At 44.1% G+C, this 17,121-nt stretch overlaps 1 protein-coding gene across 1 annotated transcript; it reads right to left on the bottom strand.

Annotated features, from left to right (window-relative positions):
* Positions 1 to 9,118: 9,118 nt before the first annotated feature.
* Positions 9,119 to 13,607, bottom strand: LOC118413158 (cytochrome P450 2U1-like). The gene is made up of 8 exons (XM_035816359.1): positions 13,374 to 13,607; positions 12,478 to 12,617; positions 11,624 to 11,931; positions 11,223 to 11,406; positions 10,772 to 10,950; positions 10,309 to 10,443; positions 10,042 to 10,195; positions 9,119 to 9,861 (listed from the first exon to the last, which is right to left on the bottom strand). Exons 1-8 carry the CDS (start codon positions 13,556 to 13,558, stop codon positions 9,680 to 9,682), a joined length of 1,467 nt encoding a protein of 488 aa, XP_035672252.1. The 5' UTR covers positions 13,559 to 13,607; the 3' UTR covers positions 9,119 to 9,679.
* Positions 13,608 to 17,121: the final 3,514 nt, after the last annotated feature.

The following is a 17,121-nucleotide window of genomic DNA, read 5'->3' on the forward strand; positions in this document are numbered from 1 at the left end:
TCCCTTGTCGTCAAGTTCTTGTGTGATGTTTGTGTCACTTATAGAGTCTAACTTGTTAGTTTAGAAATAAGAGCACCCGCAAACAGCATAGATTTCTGTCGCGGTGGAATTTAGCTTAAGAGTAGTGCAGTGAGTACAATACAATAGGATCATGTCTAAAACCGCGGAAATGCACGGATTTTGAACGGTTGTGGGGAAAACACGAGCCCGAAAATCCCCTCTTTGTCTGGAGTAGGAGCGCCCTCTGGCAGCTTGAAGGTGAACTGTTGCAGCATGGAGGTGAAGAAAAGGAACAGCTCGAACTTGGCCAGCTGTTCTCCAAGGCACCTCCGGGGACCTGATGCAGAAGCAAGAGAAGATAAAACGATTGTTGTCACCATCATTTCCTTAATGTTTTTTTTTAAAACTTTGTTTACTCATGAGAAGCTCAAATCGGCCTGCGTGCCACTTTTAATTGAGGTCAAGAGGGAAGGGTCAGACAAATGTAAAAAAAGAGATACCGTTGACATCATTTAAAGCACTAATAACTCTGTCAATAGTTACAAAACTTGTCACTCTTTATCATTGAAAGCGAAAAATAGAACGTAACTTTTGATATCAGATTTAAACAAGAGAGAGAAAAGAAGGTATGTCTGCTCAACATTTAATGGGGATTGAACACTGACGATAGCGCTTTGGATTCACATATACATGTAGTTACCTATATTCAGCTATAAAGTGCATCCACACAAACCAGTCTTTCGTCACGTACACTTGTTTTACCTGTGCAAAACGGCAAGAAAGACTCCATGCTCGTTTTGAGCTGCCCATTGGCGTCCAGGAATCGGGTGGGGTCGAACCGCTCCGGATCGGGCCAGTACTTCGGGTCCATGTGGAGAGACCACAGGTTGGGTATTATGAAGGTGCCGGCGGGGATCTGTAGTATAAAACAAACTGTTTAAAATAATCTAATAAGTTTGAAATTAGAATATTGCAGTTCAAAGAAAGAAACTCAAGCAACTGGATATGATTTTGTAAACAGTCAGACGTTTTAGAAAGCTTACGCTATCTTTCGTGAGTGACACTGATGCTATCTGAAACGTACGTCTGATGACCGTTTCCAAAATCATATCCAACTGCTTGAGTACTAGTAATCGCTAATAGGAGCATTGCATTTCCAACCTTCATCGACGAAACTATGACACGTTTAGTTGAACGTTTATTCAAGTAGCAAAGAGTGGTTACCTGATGGCCCATGATTGTAGCAGGAGCTGTGGTCTCGTGAGGAACAGACGAAGGAGCGATGGGTCGAATCCGCTGAGCCTCGCGTATGGCCGCCTCTGTGTAGGGAAGATGTTCTCGCAGGAGCGTAGATGGAGTCTGTGAGGATAGTGGTACGTAATGTACAATGGACACACGCAAAAACACATTCTAAAATAAAATTTGACGCGAGTTCTCCCAAATCTTAGTGACCATGGAATTCAAGGACTCGAACCCACAACTTCTAGGTTTAACCCGAGGAAACAAGGCCACTCACGACGTTGCGAAAACAACCCTTTAACGTTACCTGTTTTCATCAATCTCCTCCTGCACCTTGCGCTGCACATCCGGGTGCATGACCAGGTACAGCATGGCCCAGCGGAGCGTGCTGGCGGTGGTGTCGGTTCCCGCCACGAACAGGTTCCTGATGACGTTGATGGTGTTGTCTTGTGGTAGTTCAGACAGTATTCTGTTCCCTAAGACCCTAACGATAAAAACACAATGGTTAAGCGATGAGCTCTTCTCACAAACCTGCATCATGTTTCAGTCACAATGCCAAGAACAAGTAATTTAAAGCCCGTCAAGTGAGTCAATTAACTTGCAAACAAACAACAAAAAAGGAGCTCACACGATGCAATGAAACATAGAGAAACATAAATGTTATGTAAGAAAAACAGAGAAACATAAATGTTATGTAAATTAGATGTAACACGAATGATTGCCGCTGCGGAGGTGATGCTGATTAAACGTGCAAGTTTGTTATTCTGGATGACCACGTACCTCGGTGCTCCTCCAGCAGAAAACCATCGATGACGTCCCTGATGTAGTTTTTTATTTATTTATTTATTTATTTCATCTTGAGACAGATGGGTTACCCCTACAACAGTGCATACAGTAGTTGATTTCCAAGGGGGCCCATCAAACATACATGTAAATAATAAATACAGGACAAAAACGTGATAACAATCAGTCAAACTTTGAACACCAGGGACAACATACAGTACAGAAAACATAAAACCGGTGCGTCAAAACATAATCAGTGTCCATACTCATGTCGAAAACGTTCCAAGGTCAAAATCAATATATCAAGAGATGGGGTGGAGGTCAGAGGTCAAATCATATATCAAATCATGTGTAAAACGAAAATTAATGAAACTGAAATTTACAAAGCATGGATACTAAATCATATGTAGAGATTGAACAAACAAAAAAATTTAAAGAACAGTAAGGCACATCAGAGACAAAGGTGCTTTTCCATACTAAGTTTCAGTATTACTTGAGGTCAGATAAACATATGTTCTTCAGAGCTGTTTTAAAGCCTTTTAGTGTTGTGATGTTTCTTATGTTATCTGCTAGTTTGTTGTACTGGCTAGTGCCAGTGTATGCAAATGTTTTTTGTCCACATGTGGTGGTGTAGCTTGGTGGGTGTAGTTTAGTAGTCTGCCTAGTGTTGTAAGTATGGATACGAGAGTCGTGCTGAAATGTGGCGGATAGGTATGTTGGTGCCAAGCCTGTCAGACATTTGAAAACCATAATGCACGTGTGCTCAAATCTCCTATCAGCCAGGTATTTCCAGTTGAGAGTTTGGTGGAGGTTCACAGTGCTGATGTCCCGTTGCCTACGTTGTAGCACCACCCTAGCCGCTCTGTTTTGTAGTATTTGTAGTTGCCGTTGTTTGGTGGCCCCACAGGTTCCCCAGACAGTGTCACAATAGTCGAAAATAGGCAATATCATAGTCTTGTACAACATGTCAGCAATACTGAAAGTCAGGCAGTGTCTGAGGCGTCTAAGTAGTCCAATCCTCTGTGACACCTTACTACAAACTTTGTCTATATGTTCATTAAAGGACAGGTGGGAGTCAAGGTACAGACCAAGATATTTGAACGTATGAACTCTTTCTATGATTTCTTGGTCAATTTTGACTGTCAAGGACTGTGCTTGCTTTAACCTGTTAGCAGTGCCAAATAACATCCATTTAGTCTTGGTTACATTTAATGTTAAACGATTTGTTTGGAACCAAGTGGCCAAACCAGAGAGTTCATAGTTCAGAATTGACTCAATATGTTTTACATTGTTGCTGGGATAGAATATTGCTGTGTCATCAGCATACAAACATATTTTACATGTGGTAACTACATCAGGTATATCATTAATAAATAAATTGAAGAGCAACGGGCCCAGTATGGAACCCTGGGGCACTCCCACTGTAACAGGTAAGTATTCTGACCTACAACCATTCAGAGAGACAATTTGTTGTCTCCCCGACAGGTAGTTACTGAACCAAAGATGCTCCACACCCTGAATCCCGATCCATGACAGTTTGGTTAATAATAGTCCATGATGTACAGTGTCAAATGCTTTCTTAAGATCCAAAAATACCGCCCCCACTAGGTTACCCCTGTCCATGTTATGAAGCACGTAGTCCTTGGCATCCAGTAGTGTTGTTGTTGTAGAGTGGCCTGTCCTAAAACCAGACTGTTGGGTGGAGAGGATATTGTGTTGATGCAGGTATTCAACGAACTGTGTGTGCACCTCTCTTTCAAAGGCCTTCATGATGACAGGTAGAACAGATATGGGTCTGTAATTGTTTGGGTCTTCTGTATCCCCTCCTTTGTGTAATGGAGTGACCCTTGCCATCTTCCAGTCTGTAGGAATGTGGCCAGAGGAAAGGGACAAATTGAAAATGTGTGTAAGTGGTTTACATATACTAGGTGCGGCTACCTTCAGGAGCCTTGCATGTATCTTGTCCAGACCAGTCGCTTTATTACTGTGCAGTCCCCTTAGTTTTTCATACACTCCCACTTCACTTATTTGCTTAAAGTTGAAGGTAGTTTTTAATTCTTTGTATCTTGCGGGGCACTTAGGGACCGTAGTTTGGTGCTTGAACTTCTCAGCCAGTTTGTTTCCAACAGTTACAAAGAACTTATTGAGGCAGTTTGCAATATTCGGAAGGTCCAGGATATGTTTCCCTTCCCAGCGCAGTGATTTGGTAACTGCTTGGGTCTTTTTAGGTAAAACCTCCTTAATTGTAGCCCACAGTTTTTTTGAGTCTGTCAGGTTTTCTTCCAACTTTTGTTGGCAGTAACTGGCTTTGGCTAGCCTTACCCTCTTGTTTACATAGTTACGTTTAGCTTTGTAATCCTCCCAATCTTTACTTTGACCTGTTCTGCGTGTCCTGGCCTTCGTGTCATCCCTGACTTGCATTAGGCTTTTTATGTCGGGTGTGAGCCATTTTGGCTGGGCAGTTTTTGTGCGTTTGGAAATATATGGTGCATGCACATCACTAACTGTGATAAACAGAGACTTGAAAAGAGACCAAGCCTCCTCAACCCTGGTAGCCTGGAGTACAGAGTCCCAGTTTAGTGCCCTCAGGTCAGTCAAGAAACTGTCTTCCTGAAAGTTAGTGAATTTACGGGAGGTTACATACTTAGATACGGACTTGGTGCGTCTCGCCTTTCTGGTACAATACACAGCATAGTGATCAGAGATAGTGGAGTGTACCACTCCATAGTCACTTACCCTATGCATATCACTGCAGTACACATGATCTATTATACTACTAGAGTGTTGGTGTACTCTAGTTGGTTTGTCTATAACCTGTTGTAATTGAAATTCCTGACTCAGGTTATCCATGTGTTTAACTGCTGAGCTACAGGGCTGACTAATGTCTATGTTCATGTCTCCCAGTAGAAACAATTCTGACTTGGGAGTGGACATACTCCAGGTTTCAAGTGAGTCTCTTAGCAGGGTGTAAAACTCCACAGAGCTCGGGTCAAAGGTCTCCCTGTGCTCCTGGATGACTTCGATGACGAAGCTGCGGATCTCATCGCTGCACGTCACCACCTCCTCCAGCTTCCGGCGGAAAGACGGGACGTGCCGCAGTATTGGGTAGACGTTCAATGCCTGGAGTAAAAACCAAAAGTCTTCGTAACTGCCAACAAGTGGTGCATCAATGACATCAAATTTCAGTGCATTGTGAACATGTACAGTAAAAGAAACGATATCAATGGACAGCAGTCGTATTCTTATGGTTGACATCTTCGAGCTCATGAAAAACTTCTTGCTAATCACAATATGACGCACCTGAGCGGAGGCATTCGCACGGAAATACCGGTTTTGGAGCTCCACCAGTCTAGAAAAGCGCTCATCGCTGTGGTCGAATCTCCTGCCGAACACCACGGAACAGATCACATTGGCAACCGCTAGGCTCAGAGACACCGTGGGGTCGAACGGTTGACCGCATTTATCCTTGAAAACCTGAACCAGATCCTGCGCCTCCTGCACGATGGTCGGCTCCAGACTCTGCTTCCCGGCCCCGAAGGTGTTGAGCCAAGTCAGCGCCACCTTTCGGGTCTCCTTCCACTCGGGGCCATAAGCAGCAGCTGTAAGGCCTGTCCAGGTGGAACAAAATTATTTTCACAGAACGATCACAAGACTTCATTAGATGTCTGTTGGTAATTTTTATATCTTTCTGTGTCTTATCTGAAATCCATTGTGTGTGTGTGTGTGCGCGTGTCTTTGTTTATGACAGAGAGAGAAACAGAGAGACACGATATCTGATCATCATAGAAGCTTGAAATCTCTGATGACTGTACTTGTGGACCTGATTGGTAAATGTCCTCTGAACCGTTGTTTTACTGGGACACATGTAAGAAACATAAACAAACACTGTGTTAGAAATGAGGTTTTCTTGCCTTTTCCTCTGGTCGGTATTATTTTCCCCCACAGGAACAAGTCCGGACGAGAAGAAAAGACGTCGCCATGTTTCTGCAAAGCCTCTTTCACAGCGTCCTGCCCGCTCAGCACGACTGCTGGGCGTGGGCCGAGCCAGACACTGGGTAATCATGACGTTTCAAAACAGTGTTTAGCAAACAACAGTGTCAATAGGAAAAGAATTACAGTACAGTAAATTTGATATATAGGTGTAAAATTTAAAGCAAAATGTCAGCACAGACCGTTTGCGGCCTAACCAGAACTTAGAGGTGCTGCCAGGAGGACTAGGCATAGACATATATGATTTGCAGAACACCCATTTTTATTTCTTTGTGTATTTCTACGCGTCGGCAAAACGCGCCACACGTAACAAGCAAACATTATCCCTATAACTGGTATGACCAGACCTGATTATAAATGAAAGGCATTCAATTGTACAGTCATGCCTAGGGGGGCTAGGTACAGGCTGTGTACCGAATGACTAAACAAACGTATAGCATTAGTGTTAAGAAACGTATAAACAACAATTAAACATACAGATTAAACATACAGATTGAGGAGTATACAAGATTCTTACACCAAGCTAACCGGGTAGAGCCAAATTCTTCTCGCTTCACAAGTGATTGTGGGAACATATGATGGTCATAATACAGTTGTAGCGTTTGTCTTTAAACGCATGAAAAAAATTCAATATGAATTTATTAAGGAACGTTCCTACTTTAACCCCTTTAGTTCCGGTGACCCTTGCAGCCTATCTCTAATATAATTCAGGTGTCTGAAAGTAAAGGCGTCGACGTCACCGGAGCATTATATTCATAGGGGTGTCGAAACGTATACGTATTAAGGGTGTGAGAACATAGCTAGCGCAGTTTCTGCGTGATTGTGTCATCAACTCTGCACAATACCCAACAGCCATTTTGTTGGAAGGCGAAGAAAACTGTGATATCTGATAAGCTAACCTGATAGTAATTTTCCGGCAGACTGCAAGCATAATATATGACAGTGTTGTTTTCTGGTAAAAAAAAAAACACGCTACAAAGGTCCTAGGCATAATAATCTTGCAGCCCTTGACAGATATGTTGGTTCTTTTAACAATTGCTTTTATACTACAATTATGTCATATTAAAAGTGACATATTTACACACGTGAAGACGTCGCCGTATTTCAGTCGCCATTCAGCGAACACTCGATGTTGTCCCCGGGCGAGATCGAGCAGGTTCCCGACGATCGGCCAGGCACGAGGCCCTGGTGGGTATTTCCTCTTCAACCTGAGGTTTTGGACGTACAGGCAGACTCCCAGCAGTACCAAGGCTACAAAGAACAACCCCATGTTACTGCCAACTGTCCTGGCCTGCTACTCCACCCGGCCTGTGAGAGTGAGCAACACCTCACAAAGTGCAAAGTTGCATGAGACACCAACGGATGACGTTGGAATTCCCTACGAGCGTTTGCATTGTTCAAATGCAATAGAGCGTCTTCAATCCCCTTGGTATGTTAAGCCACTTTGTGACATTAGCTTCACCTTTGGTCTCATCTAAATGCTGCGTTCCTTTTTTTATATATATTTGCTTTTGGACAGACGAGGACAATGTGGCACTGCACTCAAATTTTGTAACTTATATTAACAGTGCCACATACACGGTACAGACAGAAGGTAAAGGTAGTCTTTTACCTCCCCGACCGAAGTCAGGTACCCATCTTTACACCTGGAGTGAGGAAGGTCGTGTAAAGTGCCTTTCCCAAGGGCACAACATCGAGGGGCACGGCGGGGATCGAACTCATGATCAGGACCTCTAGATTCTGAGCTGTCACAAGAAGTGATCACATAACCATGGCCCTGCTTATGAATACAATGCGATGTACTCAGTGTTTGTCAAGAGGGGGGAATGACCGATAAGTTGCAAGGTGAGGTTGTGTAATGTTATCTGTCTGGTATCGTGGCCAATTACAATTATAGAGTGTGCATCGATAGCCTAAGGGTGGCATTATCTTTACTTTTGATCACAGGACCGGTGTGACAGCGATCTCGCCCCCCCGGCGATCTCGCCCCCCCGGGGGGCGAGATCACTAGCGTTTTCGCCCCCCTTTAGCGTTTTCGCCCCCCCCCCCAGAGCAGCTGGCTACTACATATTACAGGTGCGCTACCTGGTACTATACTGCACCTGGGGAGTAACGTATATGGTGTGTTACCTGGTACCTATATGGCACCTTATTACCGTACCGTAAGATGTCATACCTCGAAAGTCGATATTATATTGTTCGGTGCAAACATGACATTGAAATGAAAAAAGACAATTTTTGCAGCTGAGGTGGCATAAAACAGTGCTACTGCGAACGTATAAATCAACACCGTCTATGGTACGAAATACGTCAGCTATATGTTTTCAATTTGTCACAGTGTTTTCTTTCTTGTGCTGGAAACATTTCCAAAGCACTAACAAAAACACACGTGAATAATAGTTTCTCACTATAAACACTATCTACGCGCAAGTTGATATAGCTGTTGCTAAATGCTACACAAACACTGGTAAAAGTACCTGTCTTAAGAAACACGGGTAAATGCATCAGTTCCTAAATACTAGAAAAAACAGTCATGTTGGAGGTAAAGATATCCCTTGGCCAGGTGCATATACCAAAATGTGCGTTATTCTAATTGATACCTAATATTTGCATAATTAATAAAGACATTACATAATTCTTTTGTGGTCACTTCATTGTAGAGACTTCATATTGGAGATATATAGGCTGCTTGAGGACAGGTGAATACAATGAAATACATCTTATGTCAAGACTCAGGTATATGCAATAATGGGAATACAAGGGACCAAACCCTCCTTGTCTGAAACAAGTTCAACTATCTTATTACCATGTAATTACGTTAATATTGATACTATGAATGGGGTTATGTGTACTTATATCATTCTAAAACTACATTTTGTGATTTATACCAATCAACTTCTAAAATGTCATGTAAACCCGTTCTTTTGGGGGGGGGCGAAATCGCTAAAGGGGGGCGAGGTAGGGGGGCGAGATCACTAGCCGGGGAGGGCGAGATCGCTAGTGATTTCGCCCCGGGGGGGCGAGATCGCTAGTGATTTCGCCCCCGGGGGGGCGAGATCACGGGGGGGCGAGAACGCTGTCACACCGGCTCCAACCACCGATGACATATCCATACAAACAACGCCCAAACATGATCTTTTGTACACTTTCTATTATCTTGAGTATTATCTTTAACTTTGCCATTCTCAATATTATTTACCCTTTTATACGTAATATTTTACCATACTATATACGACAAAACGTGTACCAAACGTGTTCTAATTATGTGACCTTACATGTATCTCAAGGTGCTATAGGGCAGTACACAAGGATACCGTACTGTCATACAGTCTGGCGAGGTCGTCACGGAGTGCTGAATAAGACGTTTCAAGCGAAGTCATTACGTGGGTTACCATACATCACAACATGGTACTTAAAATGCTGCATATAAAGAAATAATTAGATCCTTAAAAATATTGACTTTCGAATCAGGCTACTCACATGAGTCATAGGCAAAAAAAAATCAGAAATATTGAAATTACCCCTTGAACAAACAATGAATGCACTAGTAATCCCAATTCCTCCTCTGCTTTGCATATTATGATTATCTGCACTATGTTGTATTCATAATATATCTAAGAAGAATATGGCGCTCTAAATAACACTGAGTAATGTGTTAAAGTCCCGTCTAAAATCGCGGAAGTGCACAGATTTCAAACGGCTTTGGAGAAAACACAAGCCCGAAAATCCCCTCCGTGTCTGGAGTAGGGGCGCCTTCTGGCAGCTTGAAGGTGAACTGCTGCAGCATGGAGGTGAAAAAGAGGAACAGCTCGAACTTGGCCAGCTGTTCTCCGAGGCACCTCCGTGGACCTGGTTCGGTAGGAAATGAAACATTAAGCGTTGGTCTTCTATTCTGTTGAACTTGAAGGGTCGCGCCAAAATTCACCTGGCCAGCGTTTGCTTTAGATAGATGATTTATTTGTGGTGCAGACATGAATTATTTGCCACCAGAACAAATGAGCTTTCAATCCAGGGAGAAATCTGCCATACCTGTGCCGAACGGCAAAAAGGACTCCGTCCTCTGTGCCAGCTGACCGTCACTGTCCAGGAATCGGGTGGGGTCGAACCGCTCCGGATCGGGCCAGTACTTCGGGTCCATGTGGAGAGACCACAGGTTTGGCAGGATGAAGGTGCCGGCGGGGATCTGTGTCAGGTAAAACAATTTTCAGGTGTAATAAAGGTATAATAAAGACCACAGAAAGCATATCACGGTGGATTATACTGTGGAACATGTTAACGTACGGACAGAGTGTTTACCTGATGGCCCAGGATTGTAACAGGAGCTGTGGTCTCGTGAGGGAGAGAGGAAGGAAGGATGGTCCGGATCCGCTGGGCCTCGCGTATGGTCGCCTCCGTGTAGGGAAGGTGTTCTCGCAGCAGCATTGATGGGGCCTGTCGTTAACGTAAGATACGTATTTACACATGATATATACATAGAGTCCATAGGATATATGATACAACGGCAAGTTTTATGTTTGTGTTTAAAGAAAACGTAAACTGACTTAGCTTTGTCCCGTTTGAATAACATTCTTTTCCTGACTGTTAATGTTTAGACATACACAAGATTCAATTCATATTACATACAATTCTTCTAACTATACAGTACCAAAAAGTAGCAAATCTTGTATCATAAACTCCCAGGTCTTCCTAGTCATGAACAGCAGCCACCCGATCTCCTTTGATGCTAATAACATGGCCTTCGTACGAATTTGGGATGCACCTGTTTTCCGAGCGACTCATCTATCTCCTCCTGCACCTTTTGCTGCACATTTGGGTTCATGACCAGGTACAGCAGGGCCCAGCGGAGCGTGGTGGCAGTGGTGTCGGTTCCCGCCAAGAACAGGTTCCTAATGACGTTGAAAATGTTGTTCTCTGGCAGTTCAGACAGTATTCTGTTCCCTGATGATTGAAGACAATGGTAACGACCTCGCGTTAACGGATGATTTAGTAGGAAACAATTTCTAACATACCAAAGTAGCACACTGAATTTGCCAACAAACGGAAAGAAAATTTTGCAGCAAATGAAGCTTAAAAGGCTGGTGGAATACGCAGTCTGCTATGTTGCAGAAAAACGTATTGCAAAAGCAGGACATCCCCCTAACTGTTGATGCATAACCGACAAAATAATGTTGATGATCGACTCTGCAGATTTGTTCTTTTCTGTCACTTACCTCGGTGCTCCTCCAGCAGAAAACCGTCGATGACGTCCCTGATGTTGTTCGGGTCAAAGGTCTCCCTGTGCTCCTGGATGACTTCAATGACGAAGCTGCGGACATCATCGCTGCACGTCACCACCTCCTTCAGCTTCCGGCGGAAAGACGGGACGTGCCGCAGTATTGGATAGATGTTCAATGCCTGGGAGAACAAAACCTTCACTATCAGCCAAAATTAAGCTTGTAACGTGCAATTCAACTGCCGAGATCTTTAGCCTCCATGGTAAAATACATTCATTTACATCTTCAGTAGCGTGTAGATCCAAATATTCGGAGATCTGAACATATCTTCGGGAATCTACGTTGATGATGTGATAGCATACAACTTAAACCTGAATGAAGACGACACAGTCACACACCTGAGAAGACGTATTCGTGCGGAGATACCGATTGATAAGCCCCATCAGGTGCGAGAAACGCTCATCGTCATGGTCGAATCTCCGGCCGAACACCACGGAACAGATGACATTGGCAACCGACAGACCTATAGACACCGTGGGGTCAAACGGTTGGCCGCATTTATCCTTGAAAACTTGAACCAGATCCTGCGCCTCCTGCACGATGGTCGGCTCCAGACTCTGCTTCCCGGCCCCGAAAGTGTTGAGCCAAGTCAGCGCCACCTTTCGGGTCTCCTTCCACTCGGGGCCGTAAGGGGCCGTGCCAATACCTGGTGACAATGGAAACTCTAATTATAATGCCAGGAGACTATTCGGTTCCGTCTCAAAGTCTTTTTTTCTTGCAATTGACTGAACTTTCTTTATCTTTATCTATCAATTTCAAAAAGGGATTTGCGGATTCCAAACTCCCGTCTTTAACAGCTTGACTAGTCATTGCAGCAATCGTATCCGTCAATCAGCAGTCCCTAATAGTATAATACTATGAGAAACACGGTGACCATACATGACTTCACGATTATAATTGTTTAGGCAAGTTCAGAGACTACTCTTGTTGCTAGGATTACTAACTAGCTTCCTTCCAATGTAAGCAAAGAGGACGTCTTATGTACAGACTTTACAACTAAGACTTGAAGCAAACTCGCGGGGTCAATGACCAACCTTATGATAACTCAGCAACCTTACAATCGAAAAAAAAACAACCTCATAATCAGGAACATTGTGATAGAAAATGGGCTTTCCAAATAAGTGTTTTTACTACTCGTACAAATGCTTCAAATTTGGTGACGAAATCTCATCATGTAAAGATGTCTCCCCACCTTTTCCCCTTGTCCCTATTGTCCGTCTCCACACGAACAAGTCCGGACGGGACGAAAAGACGTCGCCATGCCTCAGCAAAGCTTCTTTCACAGCGTCCTGTCCGCTCAGCACGACTGCTGGGCGTGGGCCGAGCCAGACACTGGGTAATGAAGACCTATGTTTAGACTGTTATTCGCCAAAATTTCCAATCTACACAATAAAAGTAAAAGCAGTTGTTGCCCAGTCAGTTGTGCTCTTCCTCAACCAATCCCTAGAGGCACTGTCAGTGTAATATTACACTATAAACACATATATAACATAATTATAACATATTTCCGCTGATGTACAGCTAATATCCTAACGCAGTTCCAAGATCTGTCTCCTGTCTGAAGATGAACACCCCAGCAACAAGCCTGGCAATAAAAATGTTGTCCTGTGGACACAATCCTGTACAATTCCTCGAATTCTTACTGACTGCACATAATACTATACCATTAGGCTCGCCCCTGTGGTGTCGCAAAAAAAACAATATGTATTCCCTATCGGAAAAAAATGAATTCGCGTACTAATACCGGGTATAGTCTCGTCAGTTGTCCTCCCAAAACTGCACTCGAGATACAAGACTATGACCCATATATTTAAGTTTGAACGCAGTATCCCCTACAATATCCCCCACAATATCCCCACAATAGTAGCGATGATTTACACATTTCACGCTTCAACAAGTTCAAAAGCCGAGCCCCTGTATGTTTGGGTCTTGATCCACTAGTTTTTTGTGTTTTGCAAGGTGCCTCTTCAACTTCAAGGCCACCCCACCCCACATTTTTCTGGTCACATGCTAAACGTTATTTCACTAAATAATCATGACGACAAATAACACTGGCTACATATCAGCAGTGAGTCTGAATTTACGCACGTGAAGACGTCGCCATATTTCAGTCGCCATTCAGCGAACACTCGATGTTGTCCCCGGGCGAGCTCGCGCAGGTTACCGACGATCGGCCAGGCACGAGGCCCTGGTGGGTATTTCCTCCTCAACCTGAGGTTTTGGACGTACAGGTAGACCCCCAGCAGTACTAAGACTACAAAGAACAACCCCATGTTACTGCCAAATGTCCTGGCCAGCTACTCCACAAGTCTGTGAGAGTGCCTGTCGCCTCGCAGAGTGCAAAGTTGCATGACATAAACACTAACGGATGACGTTGGAATTCCCTCCAAGCGATTGCATTGTTCAAACGCAATAGAGCGTCTTCAACCCCCTTGTCCTGATACACCACGTAAGCGTCACCTTTGGTCTCACCTCAATGCTGCGTCCTTCGTATTCGTTCTCCAAGGTCAGCTGCACCACAGCCATGACAGCGTCTGGCTCAGAGTCCACCCACCGAAACATAACCACACATACTGGGCCCCAAACGGTTTCTACCGGTAAATAGTCAGCGTTGCCTCGATATGACACTTTTTATTATTTTATTATCTGCTGCCATTCTCAACACCATTTTGCCAGAATATCTGCGACTTAGATGTACATACATGCCTTACGTCAAGGTGATTTGTGGCAGGTATCTATGTTAGGACAATACGCAAGGATACAGATAAAGCGAGGAGGTCATCACGCAGTGATGAATAAGATGTATTAAGCGAAGTTACTTGGTAGGTTACTACATATCACAATTATACTTGATTTAACAATGCTGCATATATTGGAATAAGTGGATCCTTAAACAATAAACGCTTTCGAAACAAAATGCTCATTTCATGCCTAAGCCAACAAAAATAGGGTTGGAAATATAGAAATTATCCCTTGTACGAACAAGGAATATATGAATACATCCTCAATAATCAATATCACTTGTCATGTAACGAAGTTTCCCTAATTAGCAAATACTTGCTGTGTGTAATCGTTTAGATATTTCGTCAAAAGTATTAGAACACTTAGTAATATCGAAGCCAACTATTCTTTGCATAATTACGATTACTACAGCTGCACCACGTTAAGTTCGTGTTCAAGAAGAACACGTCGCTTTAAATACAATGCGTTTAAGGTAAGTAATGCGTTTAAGGTAAGGTCATGCCTAAAATCGCGGTACTGCACAGATTTTAAACGGCTTCGGAGAAAGCACGAGCCCGAAAATCCCCTCCGTGTCTGGCGGTGGAGCGCCCTCTGGCAGCTTGAAGGTGAACTGCTGCAGCAGAGAGGTGAAGAAGAGGAACAGCTCGAACTTAGCCAGCTGTTCTCCGAGGCACCTCCGGGGACCTGGTGTGGTAGAAAACGAAATGTCAGTGATCACCAATCAGTGCCCCTTATTGTTAGCAATCTAGATTAACAAAAGATTATGTGCACGACGTGTACAAACATGTTTACGTCAAGATACAGTATTGGAAAACTGCATGATGGTGCATTTTATATACTCAGGCAAAAGTCTTTCAGAAATACGTTTGGTGAGGGCTTGCTTTTAGGACACATACAATCTTTGCGATACAATCTCTACCAGCTCAAAGGAGGTTTCAAGTCAAAGACAAAGTGAGAACTTCCATGCCTGTGCCGAACGGCAAAAAGGACTCCGCCCTCTGTACCAGCTGACCGTCACTGTCCAGGAATCGGGTGGGGTCGAACCGCTCCGGATCGGGCCAGTACTTCGGGTCCATGTGGAGAGACCACAGGTTGGGCAGGATGAAGGTGCCGGCGGGGATCTGGGACAGGTAAAACAATTTTCAAGTGTAATAAAGGTATAATAAAAACCACAAAAAGCACATTACGGTGGATTATAATGTGAAACATGTTAACGTACGGACAGAAAGAAGTACAGAGTGTTTACCTGATGGCCCAGGACTGTAACAGGAGCTGTGGTCTCGTGAGGAGCAGACAAGGGAACGATGGTCCGGATCCGCTGGGCCTCACGTATGGTCGCCTCCGTGTAGGGAAGGTGTTCTCGCAGCAGCATAGATGGAGTCTGTGGTTAACGTAAGTTACGTATCTACACATGAAATATATATATATAACATATAGAGTCCATAGGATATATGATACAACAGCAAGTTTTATGTTTGTGTTAAAAGAAAGCGCAATCTGACTTAGCTTTGTCCCGTTTGAATAACATTCTTTTCCTGACTGTTAATGTTTAGACATACATTAGGTTCAATTCATATTACATACAATTCTTCTAACTATACAGTACCAAAAAGTAGCAAATCTTGTATCATAAACTCCCAGGTCTTCCCAATCATGAACAGCAGCCACCCCGATCTCTTTAATGCTAATTACATGGTCTTTGTACAGATGTGAGAAGCACCTGTTTTCCGAGCGACTAATCGATCTCCTCCTGCACCTTTTGCTGCACATCCGGGTTCATGACCAGGTACAGCAGGGCCCAGCGGAGCGTGCTGGCGGTGGTGTCGGTTCCCGCCAAGAACAGGTTCCTGATGACGTTGAAAATGTTGTTCTCTGGCATTTCAGACAGTATTCTGTTCCCTGATGATTGAAGACAATGTCAACGACCTCGCGTTACGAATAACATAGTAGGAAACAATATAAAAGACACTGAACTTGCAAACAAACGGTACGAAAATTAAGCAGCAAATGAAGCTTCAAATGCTGGTCGAATACGCAGTCTAATATGTTGCAGAAAAACGTATTGCAAAAGCAGGACATCCCCCTAACTGTTGATGCATAACCAACAAAATAATGTTGATGATCGACTCTGCAGATTTGTTCTTTTCTGTGACCTACCTTGGTGCTCCTCCAGTAGAAAACCATCGATGACGTCCCTGATGTTGTTCGGGTCAAAGGTCTCCCTGTGCTCCTGGATGACGTCAATAACGAAGCTGCGAATTTCGTCACTGCACGTCACCACCTCCTTCAGCTTCCGGCGGAAAGACGGGACGTGCCGCAGTATTGGATAGATGTTCAATGCCTGCTCACTATCAGCCCAAATTATGCTTGTAACGTCCAATTCAACTGCCGATATCTTTAGCCTCCATGGTAAAATACATTCATTTACAGCTTCAGTAGCGTGTAGATCCAAATATTCGGAGATTTGAACATATCTTCGGGAATCTTCGTTGATGGTGTGATAGCATGCAACTTAAACCTGAATGAAGACGACACAGTCACACACCTGAGAAGACGTATTCGTGTGGAGATACCGATTGATAAGCCCCATCAGGCGCGAGAAACGCTCATCGTCATGGTCAAATCTCCGGCCGAACACCACGGAACAGATCACGTTGGAAACCGACAAACCCAGAGACACCGTGGGGTCGAACGGCTGGCCGCGTTTATCCTTGAAAACTTGAACCAGATCCTGCGCCTCCTGCACGATGGTCGGCTCCAGACTCTGCTTCCCGGCCCCGAAGGTGTTGAGCCAAGTCAGCGCCACCTTTCGGGTCTCCTTCCACTCGGGGCCGTAAGGGGCCGTGACAACACCTGATGACAATGAAAATGGTGACAACTTACCTCCGAACGGTGACAACTAAATTATAATGCCAGGAGACTATTCGGCTCCGTCTCGGGTCACAAGCCTTTTTTCTTGTCAGAACTTTCTTTATCTTTATCTATCGATTTCCAAAAGCGATTCCAGCGATGCAGATTCCAAACCCCTTGTATCCTTACCTTTTCCTCTTGTCCCTATTGTCCGTCTCCACACGAACAAGTCCGGACGGGACGA

This window comes from Branchiostoma floridae, chromosome 4, assembly GCF_000003815.2.
Source record: "Branchiostoma floridae strain S238N-H82 chromosome 4, Bfl_VNyyK, whole genome shotgun sequence".
In the NCBI taxonomy this organism is placed as follows: Eukaryota; Metazoa; Chordata; class Leptocardii; order Amphioxiformes; family Branchiostomatidae; genus Branchiostoma; species Branchiostoma floridae.